This window comes from Carcharodon carcharias, chromosome 12 (genome assembly GCF_017639515.1).
Source record: "Carcharodon carcharias isolate sCarCar2 chromosome 12, sCarCar2.pri, whole genome shotgun sequence".
Classification (NCBI taxonomy): Eukaryota; Metazoa; Chordata; class Chondrichthyes; order Lamniformes; family Lamnidae; genus Carcharodon; species Carcharodon carcharias.
This window is the reverse complement of record NC_054478.1, coordinates 139509574-139528709: the sequence shown is the minus strand read 5'-3', so window position 1 is coordinate 139528709 and position 19136 is coordinate 139509574. Positions and strand designations below refer to the sequence as shown.

Sequence of the window (19136 nt, the reverse complement as noted above, 5' to 3'; positions counted from 1 at the left end):
CTGGAGGAAGATTTGTAGTGGAATTCCCCAGGGACCCTTGCTTTTCCTGATTCTTATTAATGATCTAGATCTTGGAGTACAGGGGACACTTTCAAAGTTGGCGGATGATACAAAGATTGGGAGTGTTGTAAACTGTGAGGAGGACAGTGTAGAACTTCAGAAGGACATAGACAAGTTGGTATAGTGGGCAAATAGGTGGCAGATTGAAGTTCAATGTGGAGAAGTGTGAGATGATGCATTTTGGTAGGAAGAACATGGACAGACAATATAAAATAAGGGGTGAAATTATGAAGGGGGTGCAGGAGCAGAAAGAACTGGGTGTATCAGTGCATAGATCATTGAAGGTGGCAGGACAGGTGGAGAGAGCAGTTAATAAAACATATAGTATCCAGGGCTTTATTAATAGGGGCACAGAGTACAAGAGCAAGGAGGTTACACTGAATTTACATAAGACATTTGTTAGACCTCAGCTGGAATATTCTGTACAGTTCTGGGCGCCGCATTATAGGTTGGAGAGAGTGTAGAAGAGGTTTACAAGAATGCTTCCAGGGATGAGAAACTTCAGTTACAAAGATATATTGGAGAGGTTGGGACTGTTCTCCTTGGAGAGACGAAGGGTAAGAGGATATATGATAGAGATGCTCAAAATCATGAGGGGGCTGGACAGAGTAGATAGGGAGAAGCTGTTCCTCTTGTAAAAGGATCAAGAACAAGACGGCACAGAGTTAAAGTGTTTTGCAAAAGAAGCAAATGTGATGTGAGAAAAAACTTTTTCACACAACGAGTGGGTCTGGAATGCACTCCTGGGAGTGGTGGAGGGAGGTATAATCAAGGCGTTCAAGAGGGCATAAGCTGATTATTTGATAAAAACAATGTGCAGGGGTAAGGGGAAAAGGCAGGGCAATGGCATGAGGTCATGATGCTCATTTGAAGAGCTGGTGCAGACACGATAGGCTGAATGGCTTCCTTCTATGCGGTTAAAATTCTGTGAATTAATTTAATAAACGTAAATAGAATTACCAGTTTTTTTTTTTCACATTTCAAAATGAGACCACCCACACCCAATGTTCAGACCCCCACCTTTGGAAGGATTTTTTGGAGGCTTCAGTGGTCGACTTATACGCCGCAATCTATTCTTTGAATATTGAGTTTGCATGTCTGACAAATGAGCACAAAGTTGTCAGTGATTGCCAAGGCATGGTGCAGATGTTCAAATTTAATTGAACTCCCCTTATGTTGCAAATTAACCTGCGAGATTGCCATGTAACTAGGAACTATAGTCAGTTCCCCTATGGCATTAGATGACAGTCTTCAGGTGAAGGTGGCTGGAGAACAGAGGGTAATTAGAGTATAGTGCATTGACGTAACTCAGTTCCCATTTTATATTCAGACACTTGTCTTCATTTTATATAATATTTGGAATTTATATTATTATAACAGAAAAGTAGTGTTGATTGGAGCATAGGATTTCTCTCCAGTACAGGATAAGAATTTGGGGGAAAGTGCGGTTTTCTATCACTGTCATCACTGTCACGAGTGTGTAATTACAGCATAACCACTTTGCTAAGGCAGCTTCCATTTTAAATGTGAACATAGAATTTTTAAATAGAACATGTTCATATAGGGAATGCATGCAGTTGTAACATTTTTCATGTGTTATAGATGCATAATGACAAATTATATAAAATGAAAGTGAAGTCCTTGTTAGAGATGGGGAAATGATGATGGGGAAAAAGGAAATGGCAGAGACATGAAACAAATATTTTATATCTGCTTTCACAGTAAAAGACACACAGGACAATACAGTACACTTGGGACATGACAATATGATTAGGCAAATACAATGCATTATGCAAGTGAAATTTTGTTTCACTTTTTTTTGAGGGCCCAACTAGCAGACTAGTGGAGAACCAAGGGTCTAATGAGCATGAGGAATGTAAATTTAAGATTAGTCAAGAAAGGGTACTGAATAAATTAATGGGACTAAAAGCCAACAAATCCCTTGGAATTGATGGCCTACATCCTAGGGTTTTATGAGAATGCAAACATTGTGGATACATTGGTTTTGATTTTTCGAAATTTACTAGATTAAAAACTGTCTCTATGGATTGGAAGGTAGTAAATATGACCCCACTGTTGAAGAAAGAAGTGAGCTGCATATTTCTCACCAAGCCTGTGTTAGGAGTCCAGGTGAGAAATATGCAGCTCCATTCCAGTGTAAGTAAAAGGAGTGGAGTGGCAATCAAATGGTGATTGCCACTGCACTGAACCATATGCCAATTACATCAGTAATAGAGAAAATACTAGAACATTATGAGGGGCATTATTATGACAGGCATGTGGAAAATCACAATATGATCTGGAAGAGTCAGTGCAGTTTTGTGAAAAGGAATTTGTGTTTGACCAATCCATTAGAGTTTTTTGAGGGTGTAACTAGCAGGTCAATAAGGGAGAACCAGTTGATTTAGTATGTTTGAATTTCAGGAGGCAGTTGATATGCCACACAAGGCGTTTTTATACAAGATTATGACTCGGGATTGGGGGTAATGGCACAGAGCTTCTGTTCCCTGGGGTGGTGGGGGGGGTTGTCACACCTCAGAAGATGCACTAGGGGAAGTCCCAGACTAAGGAATGCACGCAAATTGTCTGGGAAGTTTAAATTTCCTTTAAGCAATACCCTATGCAGGGAACCATCCGAAACTCTGATTTAAATCAACGAGTTTGGATCGTTCCGACCCTCTCAGCAGAATAGTTACCCCTGAAAAGTTAGGAAGATTAAAACCCCTTCCAGCTCCTAGGTAACTATGGTACTGACCCTAATCTCCTGACCACACAGCCCAAACCACCTCCCTCCCCACCAACTACCTACCCCCCCCCCCCCCCAACCACCTCCCTCCCCACCAACTACCTACCCTCCCCCAAACCACAAGTCCCCACCCCCTGACTAATCCCTGATTGCCCTCCAGCCCAACCCTACCCCAACCTCTCCCGCCAACCCCCAACCTCTCCCGCCCCACCCCCTGACTACCCTTCCCTCACCGACACCCTGTCCCCTGAACCCCACCCAACCCATCCTCCCCACTTACCTTACACACCTACTTTCTCTCTTGTCAAATTGGCTGGGACCTTTAAACCTACCTGCTTTACAAAAGCTGGTTTTGTTAAAAAGACGGGTGTGGCTTCACTTGCCTCGACACTGCTGCCCTGCACAGAAAGGACTGGGGAGCTGCTGCGCTGCACGTTTTTCACCGGGCCTAGTTTGGGAGTCCAGGTGAGAAATATTCAGCTCCATTCCAGTGCAAGTAAAAAGGAGCAGAGTGGCAATTGAACAGTGATTGTCACTGCACGAAAGTTCTAAACCAAGATGTTGCCATTGGTTGAGGATTGACTAAAGAACAGGAAACGAGGAATAGGAATAAATGGGTAATTATCAGAATGGCAGAGTTAACTAGTGGTGTGCCACAAGGATCAGTGCTTGGGTCTCAGCTATTTATAACCTGTATCAATGACTTAGATGAGGAGCCCAACGTTGTATCCACATTTGCTGACAATACAAGGCTAGGTAGAGAAAGTAAACTGTGAGAAGAATGCAAAGCAATGTAAACCATTAAGCAATTGGGCAAGAAGGTGTCAGAGGAAGTATAATGTGGGGACATGTGAAATTATCCACTTTGGTAGGAAGAATGGAAAAGCAGAATATTTTCTAATTCTGAAGGATTTTGATATTGTACACAAATTGCAGAAAGTTGACATGCAGGCACTGTAAGCAATTAGAAAGGCAAATGATATGTTTGCCTTTATTGCAAGGAGGTTAAAGTGTAAAATTACATAGGACTTTGGTGACACCTCACCTGGAGTACTGTGCGTCTTTTTTGTCTCATCACCTAAGGATTGATATATTTACCTTATAAGAACATAAGAAATAGGAGCAAGAGTAGGCCATTCAACCCCTCACGCCTGCCCTGACATTCAATAAGATCATGGCTGATCTGCCCCAGGTCCTTATAGCCCTCAGCTCCTCGATATTTCAAAAATCTATCTACCTCCTCTTTAAGTACTTTCAGTGACCTAGCCTCCACAACTCTCTGGGATAAAGAATTCCAGACATTCACTACCCCTTGAGAGAAGAAATTCCTTTGCATCTGAGTTTTGTATGAGTGTCCCCTTATTCTGTAACTATGTTCCCTAGTTTGAGATTTCCCCCACTAGTGGAAACATCTTCTCAATATCCATCCTGTCAAGCCCCCTCAGGATCTTGTACATTTCAATAAGATCAGCCCTCATTCTTCTAAACTGTGATGAATAAAGGCCTAACCTGTTTAGCCATTCTTGTTAAGTCAACCCCTTCATCCCAGGAATCAGCCTAGTGAATCTTTTTTGAACTGCCTCCAGTGCCAGTATATCCTTTCTTAAATACGGGGACCAAAACTGTACACAGTACTCCAGATGGATATAGCAAAGATTCACCAGATGAACTTGGAGGAAATGCAGAAAAGATTTATGGGAATGGCTCCCAGGATGAGGGACTTCAGTTACGTGGATAGGGGAGAAACTGTTCCATTGGCAGATGGGTCGCAAACCAGAGGGTTCAAGGTGAATGACAAAAAGACAAAAGGTGAAGCAAGGAAACATCTTCTTAATCCTCAAATGGATGGGATGTGGAATGCATTGCCTGAGGTGGTAGAGGCAGATTCACTTGTGACTTCCAAAAGGTAATTAAATAATTATCTGAATAGAAATATTTGCAGAGCCATGGGGAAAAGGCAGGTGAGTGGAACTCATTGAGTTCCCCTTGCAGAGAGCCTGCATGGATATGACAGGCTGAATGACCTCCTCCTGTGCTGTAAGCCATTTTATAGCTTATCCTGGGATAAGAAGGCTGTCGTACAAGGAGAGATTGAGTAGAATGGGCCTATGTTTTGGGGAACTTATAAGAATCAGAGCTGGTCCCTGTAAAACATACATAGAATTCTTTGAACACTTGAAAAGGATAGATGCCGGGAGACTAGCTTCCCATAGCTAGAGTGTCTAGAACTAGCGGATGTAGTCTCAGCCAATTAGAATGAGCTAAGGAGAAATTTCTTCACTTGGAGGATTATGAATCTTTGGAATTCTCTACCTGGAGAGTAGTGGATGCTCAGTCATTGAGTACATTCAAGACTGAGATCAGTAATATTTTTGGGGGACTTGAGGGAAATTGAGGGGTACTGGGATAGGGCAGGAAAGTGAAGTTGATGTAGAAAATCAGCTTTGATAATGGAAGCTTGAGGGGGCTATGTGGCCTATTCCTGCTCCTATTTCTTATAATCTCCTGTTACTTATCAAACCAATATTTAGGGACTTTAGTATTTTTATTTAGTTAAAAATTGGATATGCATTTGTATTCAGCAGGTCTAACAGCATCTGTGGTGAGAAAAAAAAGAGTTAACGTTTTGAGTCCATATGACATTAACTGTTTTTTTTCTCTCCATAGAGGCTGTTAGACCTGAGTTTTTCCAGCTTTTTCTGTTTTTGTTTCAGATTTCCAGCATCTGCAGTATTTTGCTTTTATCGCAGTGCATTTATATTATTCGTTACTAATATAACTGAAACTGTTCAATATACTTGGCACAAATTCTGATAAATGCTTGTTTAAAAGCCTTCGTTGTGAATTTTTAAAAAAATGATTATTCATCTTTCACCTGGTCTACTTCCTCTCAAGTTTAACACTCATATTTTGTGCAGACAGTTCCAGTTATTATCTCTCTCTCTGAAATTTTAGATCAGGGAGACAAGCACCCAAATCGGAAAGCACGAGGCCAGCTAAGGACAAAAATTGAATCTGGCGAAGGGACGATTCCAGTTAGATCCAGCAACACTATTCAGACATGGGATGGAGTGTTACAAGGAGAACGATTGCTCACAATGTCATGTAGTGATAAAATAGCAAGGTCAGTAACAAATCCTTTGTTTGTTGCACTGCTGTGGAGTGGAACAGTTCTCCTGTTTGGACCTGGTAACAGACCCTCACATTCCTTGGTTAGGCATCTCTGGGGACAGTATAGCCTCCTGAACAAATGCCATACCTAATTTCCCTTATAATTCTGCAGCAAATGCCTCTCCCTTAAAGCATGATATTTCTGAGACTTGTATGTTTTGTTCAGTAGCATCAGCAGGGCTCAAGGACATTTTGAAAATATTGTTGTACAACTTTAAATGGTAAAAGATAAATTATAGAGGAAAAGTAAGACATTTTTCTGAACCTTCACGTCTTGCACTCATCAGGACAAATGCAAAAATGCCAAATTTCAAATGATCACATCAACTTAAAACAATTTACAATTTAAAGGAAAAAGGTATGCTGATTGGTCAGTAAGTTAATCCTGATTGGCAAAACCTTTGCCATGAAGAAAGCAACAGGGAACTACAGGCACCCAAGTAATTCAAAAAAGGAGCAAGGCTGCTTGTTTGCAGAGAAACCAGGTCCCTGCGTACAAATTACTGAGGAGTTTGGGAGCCTATTGTTCCCTGTTGCTTTTTCTGTGGCAATGTGTCAGCCAATCAGAGTCAACTTGCCAACCAATTAGAACCCTTCTCTCCTGTAGTGTAAATTGTTTGAAGGCATTCTTGTATTTGATGAACGCAAGATGAAAAGCTTTGGCAATATGTCTCTCTTCTCAGCAATATTCAAGTTCTGTACTGTGTAAATTATAGGGTTAATATAGAAACTTTTGTGTAACTAGCAAACTGAAGATGTGGCCTATTCTCTCCCCACCATTCCTAGGGAAGGTTTCATACTAATTAATTCTCTAAGTCAATCAGTTCTCTATCACTTTTCTTAAAGTTATTGCTGTGCAAAGCAAAAAATTATGATTTTTGATCCCTCTGGACTCTGACTCTATTATACAAATTTGAAAATGTTAGAACAACAGACGTAAGCATATCTGTGCTGGATGATTGGTCGCAAGATAGCTGAATGTATATTTTCAGTTTATATAATGAATTCAAATGATCGTATTTTCCTAAATCCCAGAAATTTTGGCTTAATGCATAGTCAAATTAAAACATTGCTAAATTAGGGAACTGGCATACCATGCATTAAGGAACTGGCATACTTGTAACGGAATCAAATCAAATAAATTGTAAGTATCCAGAATGTAGAAAGTCATTCGATCAAACAGAATCATAATGTCTTTTGGAATATTTTTTCCTAATAATTCAAAAAATTTCAACTATGCTGTTTAACCCCTTAGACAGTAGGAAGTATTTTTTTTTAATTCATTTATGGGATATGGGCATTGCTGCCGAGGCTAGCATTTATTACCCATCCCTAATTGCACTTGAGAAGTTGGTGGTGAGCTGCCTTCTTGAACCACTGCAGTCCATGTGGTGTAGGTACACCCACAGTGCTGTTAGAGAGGGAGTTCCAGGATTTTGACCCAGTGACAGTGAAGGAATGACGATATATTTCCAAGTCAGGATGGTGAGTGGCTTGGAGGGGAACTTCCAGGTGGTGGTGTTGCCATGCAACTGCTGCCCTTTTCCTTCTAGATGGTAATGGCCGTGGGTTTGGAAAGTGCTGTCTAAGGAACCTTGGTGAATTCCTGCAGTGCATCTTGTAGATGGTACACACTGCTGCCACTGTGCACCAGTGTTGGAGGGAGTGAATGTTTGTGGATGGGATGCCATTCAAGTGGGCTGCTTTACCCTGGATGATGTTGAACTTCTTGAGTGTTGTTGGAGCTGTACTTATTCAGGCAAGTGGAGAGTATTCCATCACACTCCTGACTTGTGCTTTGTAGATTGTGGATAGGCTTTGGGGAGTCAGGTAGTGAGTTACTTATGGTAGGATTCCTAGCCTGTGATCTGCTCTTATAGCCACCGTCGTTATATGACTGGGTCAGTTCAATTTCTAGTCAGTGGTAATCCCCAGGATGTTAGTGGGGGATTCAACAATGGTAATGCCATTCAATGTCAAGGGGCAATAGTTAGATTCTCTTGTTGGAGATGGTCATTGCATGGCACGTGTGTAGCGCGAATGTTACTTGACACATGCCTGGATATTGTTCAGGTCTTGCTGCATTTGGAAAGGGACTGCTTCAATATCTGAGGAGTTGCTGAACATTGTGCAATCATCAGCAAACATCCCCATTTCTGACCTTATGATGGAAGGAAGCTGTTGAAGCAGCATGTTTGGGCCTAGGACAGGAACTCCTGCAGTGGTGCCCAGGAACTGAGATGATTGATCTCCAACAACCACAACCATCTCCCTTTGTGCCAGGCATGATTCCAACCAGCGGAGAGTTTTCCCCTTGATTTCCATTGACTCCAGTTTTGCTAGGGCTTTTTGACGCCACACTTGGTCAAATGCTGTCTTGATGCCAAGGGCATTCACTCTCGCCTCGACTTTGGAGTTCAGCTCTTTGAATGTTTGAACTTCATGTTTGAACCAAGGCTGTAATGAGGTCAGGAGCTGAATGGCCCTGTCGGAACCCAAACTGAGCGTCAGTGAGCAGGTTATTGCTAAGCAAGTGCTGCTTGATAACACTGCTGATGATGCCTTCCATCACATTACTGATGATCGAGAGTAGACTGATGGGGCAGTAATTGGCCAGGTTGGATTTGTCCAGTTGTTTTGTAAAGGAGGTACCTATGCAATTTTCTACATTTCTTGGTAGATGCCAGTATTGTGGCTGTACTGGACAGCTTGGCTAGGGGTGCAGCAAGTTCTCGAGCACAAGTCTTCAGTACTGTTACCGGAATATTATCAGGGACCATAGCCTTTGCAGTATCCAGTGCTTCAGCCGCTTCTTGATATCACGTGGAGTGAATCTAATTGGCTGAAGACTGGCACCTGTGAAGCTGGGGACCTCTGGAGGAGGCCGAGATGGATCATTCACTCGCGCTTCTGGCCAAAGATTGTTGCAAATGCTTCAGCTCTTATCTTTTGCATTGGTATGTTGGCTCCCCAGTTATTGAGGATGGAGATATTTGTGGAGCCTGCTCCTCCGGTGAGTTGTTTAGTTGTCCACCTCCATACACTACTGGATGTGGCAGGACTGCAGAGCTTGGATCTGATCCATTGGTTGTGGAATCACTAGGCTCTATCTATTGCTTACTGCTTAGCCTATTTGGCACTTAGGTAGTTCTGTGTTGTAGCTTCACCAGGTTGACACCTCATTTTTACGTATGTCTGCTCCTGGCATGCCCTCCTGCACTCTTCATTGAATCAGGATTTATCCCCTGGCTTGGTGATAATGGTAGAGTGGGAATATGCCTGGCCATGAGATTAGGTTGTGATTGAGTACAATTCTGCTGCTGCTCATGGCCCACAGTGCCTCTTGGATGCCCAGTCTTCAGTTGCTGGACCTGTTCGAAATCTATCCCATTTAGCACAGTGGTAGTGTCACAACACGATGGAGGGTATCCTCATTGTGAAGGCGAGACTTTGCCTCCACAAGGACTGTGCAGTTGCGGTGGTTACTGCTGCGGATATTGTCATGGACAGATGTGTCTGAGGCAGGCAGGTTGGTGAGGATGAGGTCAAGTATGTTTTCCCTCTAGTTGGTTCCCTCACCACCTGCTGCAGACCTAGTCTAGCAGCTATGTCCTTTAGGAGTTGGCCAGCTCAGTCTGTCGTGGTGCTACCAAGGCACCCTTGGTGATAGACATTGAAGCCCCCCACCCAGAGTACATTCCGTGCCCTTGCCACCCTTAGTGCTTCCTCCAAAAGGGTTTCAACATGGAGGAGTACTGATTCATAAGCTGGGGCGGGGGTGTTTGGTTGGTGAGGGCGGTACGTGGTAATCAGCAGGAGACTTCCTTGCCTTTGTTTGACCTGATGCCATGAAACTTCATGTGGTCTGGAGTCGATGTTGAGGGCTCCCAAGACAATTCCCACCCAACTGTATACCACTGTATCGCCACCTCTGCTGGGTCTGTCCTGCTGGTGGGACATACCCAAGGATGGTCATGGTGGTGTTTGGGACTTTGCCTGTAATGTGTGACTCATATGTCAGGCTGTTGCTTGACTAGTCTATGAGGCAACTCCTCCCAATTTTGGCACAAGTCCCCAGATGTTAGTAAGGTGGACTTTGCAGGGTTGGCAGGGCTTAGTTTGCTGTTGTTGTAGTTTCCAGTGCCTAGGTTGATGCCGGGTGGTCCATCTGATTTCATTCCTTTTCAACTTTGTAGCAGTTTGATACAACTGAGTGGCTTGTTCAGCCATTTCAGAGGCCGGTTAAGAGTCGGCCACATTGCTGTGGGTCTGGAGTCATATGTAGGCCAGACAGGGTAAGGATGGCAGATTTCCTTCCCTAAAGGGTAATAAAAAGATGCCACTCAAGCAGTAGGCAGATTTTTTTTTAAAAAGGTTAAATTTCCAAACACTGCATCAAACAAAAGACTGGAAAGGACAAATGGTTTTAAGCAACCTTAATTCAATCACATGAACAAAACTTGTCCATCTTCCTCCTTACACTGCCATTGAATCACTGCTTTCCAATCAGTGAAAACCTTTTTCTCCTTTCAGTAACTTCAAATTCACCAGCAAGCCAAAATCTCTCAAATGACCAGACTCCAGGATAAGGATTTTTTAAGAAATGACAAACAATTGGTTTAAAAGCCTGCCTTATGAACTGAGCTGTGCATTCAACTGCAAGCAGTGTTTGACAATTAGCCGAAATTTAACTCCCTCTTTCCGAATTACTCTTTTTTTGTTTTTCACTCAGTAATTGCAAATTGTATTGTGGCGAGGTATTTATTTTTTTCCAGTCATGGTAAAAAGAAAATGAACGTGGTTACCAAAGGATTTGTACTTCGGGTAACAGTTAAATCAGCATCAGACTTGGTTTCCCTAAGATGAAAGAGATTAATTATTTTTCTCTCTTCAAATGCTGATATGGAGTTTGATGTTGAAAATGTTCTTTTTTAAAAAAAATCTGGCACCAGCTTTTTTTAAAAAAACAAAATTTATATAGCTGACCTTTTCTTAATGTGGTCCATATAAGTACAGTAACATCATTTTGGCACAATGGGAAATCATTTGATGAACAAGCAATTCACTTAAAACCTAATGGACTGGAAGGCAGACCAGTCGCACCTGCTGAAGCTGTCCTATTCCTTTGGACTATGTTGTGCAGAATTGTAATTTATTTTCTCCCTGTTAACACCACAGGAGGAAGATCTTCTGTGTATCTGCCTGTGAAAGCCTTTGTTTAGTTTATGATTTTTGCCCTAGTTTCCCGCTGCACACTGGAACAAGGGCTACTGTACTCAACGCTGAATTGTAGCTCAGCGTATAGACTTGAAGCTTTTTTTGTCTCATTGGATACAGGCTGGGATTCTCAAGCTAATGTTGAAATTTCTTCAGGCGGAATCTGATCTTGGGTTTCATATTAAGATCCTAGTATTTAATCTGATCACACGTTCTTAAGTTGGAGACCAGTGTTTATAAATTATGGAAATCTTTTAGAATGCATCCAGTGTGATTTATAAGATTCCTGCTGGGACGCACACAAGGCTTCAATTTTGATAAATATATTTGTAACAAGCCACAGTAGTTGCTGCACTTGGTGATTTTCAAAATATTAAACAAAATAAAGTTTGTTACTTTGCTTTTGTTTCAGAATTAGGTTCTCTAATCAATCAAGTTTGATCTTTTGGTGGTTTAAGTTGGTTAATGTCAGCTGAGGTGGGCAGTTTTTGGTCGTACTATCTGGGTTTCTGAGGCTAGGTCTGAGTTTCCGAGGCTAGGTCTGAGTTTCCTGCTCTGTCATTATCTGGTTTCTCCTGCTAGAAGCTGCCAATATATGGCTGCTGGGTGAGAACCAGATTAGGCTCAGTTGTGGTGTCCTTTATGGTGGAGTAGTTTGCTTGTATTGAAAGCCTGAGCTCATCAATGAAAAATAACCTGTAGGTAGAGGTGCTGGAAGTAGAAGTGACCCAAGTTGAGAACCCCTCTTTTTTTTTTTGTTTAGGAGAAGAGTTTTTATTCAAAGAAAGCATAGTTTAACTGAGTGCTACTTAAGGAATACTTGTTGGGTATTTAATTGTGCCAGTATATGTGATATGTATCCAATGTTGATAGAGCAGTGGATGTAATAGAAATCAACCAAAAGAAACAATAAAGCTGGTAACACTTAACTACCAATTCAGGACTTGTACATACAGCAGAAAAAACCTTATTTAATCCTCCTTGTGCTGACCTGGCTGCAAAGAATATTGACAGGAATGCATTCCTTTTTCCACTCTATGTCAAAAGATTGATCAGATTGTGCCAGTGATGTTGCAGTGTAACATGTGGACACTGATTTAGCTGAAAATACAGAATTTGAAACTGGTTACACTAAGTTGAATTATCCTAAAATTAGAGCTGGGTCAGTCGGGAGTGAAATCCGGAAGCAGTTTTTCCACACAAATTGTAGTAGAAACCTGGAACTCTCTTCCCCCAAACGGCTGTGTTGGCCTGGTCAATTAAATTTTCAAGGCTGAGCTTGATAGATTTCTGTTGGGTAAGGGTATCAGGGGATATGGAACAAAGGCAGGTAAATGGAGTTGAGGTGCAGATCAAGCATAATTTAATTGAATGATGGAACAGGCTCGAGGGGCTGAATGCCCTACTCTTTCTCCTATGCCCTTCAAAATGAGAGATAAGCTTTGGAAAGCCCAGGAAGAAAATGAATTAAAATTTTAATGCTATGCAAAAAAAAAAAGTATGAGTGGATAAAATTGGTTATATTAGGTGGAAATTAAGTGAAATTATTGCACAAGTGAGCAAAAAGTTTTAAAATTTTAAAATTGTCCCGTAGGGTTAGTATTGAACTGTTAGTATTAAGCTATTCATCACATGTGAATAACCTTGGTATTGTAAAATAGCTGTGGTGTTCTTTACTTCGTTAGACTTTATACCACTCTTATGCTAGCTATAAAATAGCCTCTGTTTGTTAGCTCTCTTAAATTCTTCAGTGGAATTCTTCATTATTATATAATTCTGTTTTGTGTTTCACATCTGATCTTCCTAACAGTATTTTAATTGAATTTAATTGTGAATTTTCCATGGCAGTTATGTGTTTTCAGTATAAAAAATCGAAGTTGCAGAAGGCTGGCAGCCAGTTTGAGTATTGCTAGCCTTCGCCAGCCAAGAAAATAATGCATCCTTTTGGAACAGCTAAGTAATCAGAGAAAATATCTATGGAAATATGGACTGGAACCAATCTAGTCACCCAAATGAGGATGGGTTGGATTTGAATCCAAAAAGTAGGAAGTAGAATCAAAATGTAGGTAGTTAGTAAATTTGTCAATTACTAACTAATACAGGGGACCAAATTCTGGTGAGGTATCCACTTCCCATCCATTCTTGCTGTGGTAAAAGCAATAAACCAAACATTCTGACTCTGTGAGCTTCAAGTAAATAAAGAATTTAATTCAAGCATATTCTGGGAGAGATGTATCCTGGTTGGTTTTCAAGGTCTCTCTCCCTGATACAAAATTTGTGTAACAAATTTATAGCTCTTAGTTTTCGCATTTCACCACGCTATTTGGTGCAACTTTCAATTATTTTAACATATACAGCACATAAGCTAATCAATGAACTGGCAATTCATGCTCTGCAGATGTTCCTTTCATCTCAGCTTTTGTTCTCTTATCGCCCTAACAATGGTTTCCTCAACCTGTGAAGGTCATTAAATTTTACAACTTGTACTCTTAGCTAGTTTTCCATCATGCCTACAGCATTGGCTACATTTCCCATCATACTTAGAAAGCGTGGTCATAACTAACTATTCTAAAGCTATTAATGCACAATTTATTATCAGCAAAAATGAAATCATTTCAGTTATCCAGTTTCAATTCTCATTGTACTATTCTTGTGGATTAAGCTACATCCACTATTGTGGAATTTCTAGCACAGGAAAAATTTGTCTATATCAGTTGAATTTCATCTGGACACATCACATTTTTTTTTAAAAAAACTAACCTCTGCAAAATGTGTTTTAAGTTTTTATCTTCCCTCAGGTTAAATTGCCGACTAACATTTTTAGAGCTTGCAATACAAATTTACTGATTTAGGAGTAAAAATAGAATTATTTTTATCTGCAATCTAGAGGTATGAATCAAGCAGAACATTTCTTGATAAGCCTTTACCGTAATTCATGATTTCACTGAAGATACCACTGAGAATTGTGTCCTCAGATGTGATCATGGTATACTGGCCCATTAATAGCTTATGCTCAATAGTTGTTTGTGCAGTTCAATTATTACTTGCTACGTCATTACACCTTTAAAATGCCTGGTGTTTTTTTAAAATGTACAAGGCATCTGTTAAATAGTGATGAACTGACAATTGTAATTTACTGGTCTAATTTGATCTTGCATGCAGCTATCTTGGCCTAGTTGTACCTGCTTTGAAACGTTATTGAAAACAACAAAATCATTAGAGTAAGCGTGTAAGGAAAACACTCGGGCCTGAAATGTTCAAGTAACATTGGCAGTTGAAAGATAAAACCTTTAGGTCAATGCACGATAGTCTATGTTTGTGGCATTTTCCATAATTTTAGGGGTGCAGTTATCATACACATGTACCAAGAAAATTTAGTTTGGAGCAGCATGTAATGCTGCAAAAGGTTTTGTCAATGGAGAAAGATATTTCGTTATGTAGTATTTTCATGGCTTACCTTAATGACAATCCCCTGCTTAGTAACTTGGGTATCATTTGATGGCAAAATGATGATTTTTGTATTTTCAGATGGAATGTGCTTGGGGTTCAGGGAGCTTTATTGAGCCATTTTGTGGAGCCTATCTACTTTGCCAGCATTATCCTGGGTAGTTTGTACCATGCTGATCACTTGTCTCGTGCAGTCTACCAGCGAATCAGCGAAATTGAAGACCTCCCAAGCATATATACCCTCAACAGGCCTCTACTTAGTGGTAAGTTCTCTCTCTCTCTCATACTTTGACATCAAATCAGAACACTGTACCGGTCTACATGCTCTTGTTGAAATAAAACTGCATATATATTTAAAAAAGCTGAGTTTTTGTGTGCAAATTCATATTTAAAGGGAGCTAATTCTCTATGTAATATCCAGTGAATCCCCAACATGCAATGCAACCTTACCTGGAATTACACAGAATATACTGTAAAGCTCTATCAAATATGTTAATGCTTTAGGTAATGCAGTTTTCCAATAAGCAATGCTTTGCATTCTATTTGCACAGAGAGCAGCATGGACCCTGCATTTACCTGTCACCCATTTACGTAAGAATGGATGAGGAAAGGATATAGCAATATTTAACCCATGATGGCCTGTTTTATTCTCCTCACCAGTAGGTGCAATATATAATCCCCCTTGTCAAATCAAGGGATGTCTACTCAAGCTCTAACACTGTCACAGTTGACCCTACATGTGTAGTGGAAGATTTGCCATTCACGATTTCGTTTAGCTCCTTGATCAAATCAGCAAGCATTTAATCTGCAGTTGAGGTACTGCATCTGACAAGAACAAGAAGAAACATAATAAGCAAAAGAAACAATGGGGAGTTAGTATAAAATTTCAATTTCAGTTTACAGAATGAAGACCGTGATTTAAAAATAATTTGAACGTATGTAGTTATTTGGAAGTAATTAGGGAACCTCAATCCCTGCTGAACATAACGATAGCTGGAGTCGATGACAGTGCCCCACATTTATAGGTGAAGCCACATTTGAACAATGGGGAGATTAAATTAGTGGGTATTCTATTTATGTGATATAGTTCACTTTAAAACATTGGAATACCAAAACACTGACTGATGTATTTACCATGGCAATAGAGAATGCATAAACTGGTGTGCAGCTTTCCAATTGAAAGACCAAATGACCTTGTCAGTGGCTGTACATTACAAAAGTAGCTGAAGATTTAATGTCCAATGGACTTGCATTCAACAATCAATTATGGCATTTGCCCAGTCCAGAGGAAAAATTATTGCCACCTTCTACAGTGAATGTGGCCTTTCAGTGCATATTTAACACAGAAACATTGTCCAGCATTATACAGTCACGTCTGCATTGATAAAATCATTTTTCTGAGGGCAAAAAGAGGCATTGCAAGTCGACTGGAAAAGGATGCTCTTCAGTCATACAGGGCCAAGACATCATTCTCAAGGATGTATATGGAACTATGCTGTTGTGTTTCCACACAGCCGGGTGCTAACTATAGACTACCTTTATATTGTTAAACTGATAGAATTAGAGAATGACAAGTAACCTGTCTTGGCCCTGCATTTGCCTGCAGTACAGGTGCAGGCATTCCCTCTAACTGAGAAGTACACTTACTTTATTATTCTTGTCTTTTATGGTGAGTGCTGGTCTGGCTAAAATTAGGCAGTTGTACATGGCAAGGGGGAAAGGAAAACTTACCCTGGAGGACTTTGCTTTGGCTTTGAAATAATGGTCAGTTTGATATTAGGTGGAATATCAACTGAGGAACCTAAATAGTGTTTATATTTGTGTTCAGCTGTCAATGACAGGTAGAAGATCTTGTCTGTGTGCAAGTGCATGTTAATTTTATATGGCAGAGACACAGCAAAGTTTAATATTGGGCTTATTTTAAGTGTGTAAAGATTTATGCTTAGAATCCAAATCAAAAGCATGTGGCATGTTGGAAATGGTTGGCTCACAGTTTATATTTCACTGCTCAAATTTATTTGCTCACCCTTTTAAATCTGCTATTTGATTTATCTCCATAACATTTTCAGTAATATTTTTCTGCTCTCTTTTAAATGTATGCATTTTTGAAATAAATGATAAATGTGAGGAATTATCAGGAAAATCCAATACCAGACAGATTTTCTAAGCAAAAGATGTAACGGTTGTTAATATGGAATTCAACACTTGGTATTGTGTTCACACTCGAAGGCACTACTACAGATTTTAAAAAAATCTTTCATGGGATGTGAGCATCGTTGCCATGGCCAACGTTTGTTGCCCATCCCTAATTACGTTTGAAAACATGATGGTGAGCCTTCTTGAACTGCTGCAATCCATGTTGTCTAGGTACACCCACAGTGCTATTAGGAAAGAAAACATCCAGGTATTTGACCTAGCGAATAGAATGGATCAGGTTTCACATTTTCTATTTCCCACAAAATAATTCTTCTATCTTAGCCATCCTGTGGCATAGAGGTGCAGAACAGAGGCTGGGGTAACTCTTGACTGTTGGAGGGGAAATAACATTGATAAATCTCTCAGTCTGAACTATACAAATTTAACATGTGCCTCAACAGAAATGTTCTTTTCTGGTATTGTAAACACTGAGGTACTATAGTTTATTTGACCAGGGAAACGGAGGACAAGTCAACCAGTTGTCATATCACACAACACAAAACAGAGAGTGAAGCAATTTATGTTTCATTGCTCATTTCTTAAGACTTGTGGTGTAAAATAAAGTAGCCGGTATTTCAGCATTTTCAAACAGCGTTTAATGGATTTCTAATCCCAATTTGCCAGAGTTCTGCTGAGTATGACTCAGTTGTTAAAGGACAGTTACTTTTGGCAAAGTATCTAATCCAAAATGAAGGATGGAAATGTTTTTTCTCTTGAGGAAAATTTAGATTTCGTAATTGGAGTAATTATATTTGTTGCCAGGTGATCATGGTGCAGCATTGACTCTGTTGCTGACAGCCCCCTTAGCTGAAACGTAGAGCTGATGGAAAGCCTGTCTGGAATAAATGCAAGTTTGAAAAAGATTAATTTTGTTCAATTATATTACACTTCTGAAAGGGGTGAAAATGCTAGAGATGGGGAGAAAGCAGCTTTTGGTAGTTGTCAAGTAGTGATCAGTTCTGCATGAGTGATCCTAGCTCTTACCCACTTCTGCTTCTTCCCTGATTTGTAAGAACAGTTGAACCACTTTATTACAGTCTGGGTTAATTAGCTGTGTCCAGGAAGAAATTGGCTAGTTGAATTGCATACCTTGTCCGTTGGATCACCGCCACTACATGTGTCAACCTCCACTTGCTTCTGTCCCCAGAGTCACTCAACTAATCATTCACTCTTAATCGTTAATTCACAGAACTGGAAGGATGAATGTGCTCACAGTAAACCTCTCTGACCTTGCTGGTTTGTAATTTGTATTTCACTTCACGAGCAGCACCATGAGCAGGGTAATAACTGACTTTATGTAATTCTATTTGTCAATGCAGACTTGTTAAGTAATGGGAACACAAAATCTGTCCCAGAATATGAGCCTGTGGTAATATATAATTGTGTCGTCTTCGAGTACTCTAGTTCACTTTACTTTTAAACTGAGAATTAATTTCTTGTCTGATGTAAGCAGAGGACTTGACTGCGACTGCTCGGGTTCCCCAGGTAGAATTGCTTTCTGATTTCTTCTCTTCCCCCACCCCTAGCATCTCCCTTGAGGGTTCAGGAGCTGGCTGCGTGCAACTTTTTGGTACGTCAATTCATTTGTCCCACAGCATTGAAACAAATTGATCCTGCTGGTCAGTCCTGTGTATGGGCATGACATTACCATGTATAAAGAGTTCAATTGCTTAAACGTGTAAGAGATGAGATAATGCTTTGAGATATTAGTAATGGCATGTTTCTATGAAATTCTTTTGTCCACTACTTTAATATAGGCAGTTTTAATATGTTAAATGTGTTTGTGCAGTTGAAGTATATGTGGCATTTCAAAAGTGCCACATTTCATACATATTAACAAACTTGAAGCCCATGAGATTAAAGGAGCTTGGACTGTGTGGCTAAGAAATTGGCAGACAGCCAACAGAGAGTTGTGGTGAATGGTTGTTTTTCAGACTGGAAAGAAGTGAACAGTTGTGTCCCTCCAGAAGTCAATATTAAGACACCATTTTGATGTATGCTAAAGACCTGAACTTGGATATAGCAATTTCAAAATTTCAGATGACATGAAACTTAGAAATGTTGTAAGCAGTAAGCTGGCTAATAACAGACTTTGGAAGGACATAGACAGATGTTTTTTAATTCATTCTTGAGTTGAGGAATTCACTAGCACGTCGTCACTTATTGCCTACTCTAATCTGTCATTGTGAAGATTATCATGGACTTCTTGAACCACTATAGTACATTTGATGAAGATGCGACCACGCAGTGCTGTTAGACACTGAGTTTGAGGAATTTGCTCCAACAACCATGTTCAGGA

The 19136-nt window shown here is 40.3% G+C and overlaps 1 protein-coding gene across 8 annotated transcripts in view; it reads left to right on the top strand.

Annotated features, from left to right (window-relative positions):
- Nucleotides 1–19136, top strand: part of LOC121284757 (double-stranded RNA-specific editase 1-like) — a 300748-nt gene that overhangs the window by 266158 nt on the left and 15454 nt on the right. For all 8 annotated transcript variants that reach the window (XM_041200327.1, XM_041200321.1, XM_041200326.1 and 5 more), the window contains 2 exons: nucleotides 5762–5930; nucleotides 14723–14904. In XM_041200327.1, coding sequence (XP_041056261.1) covers nucleotides 5762–5930; nucleotides 14723–14904 — 351 coding nt within the window. The remainder of the gene's footprint in view (nucleotides 1–5761; nucleotides 5931–14722; nucleotides 14905–19136) is intronic.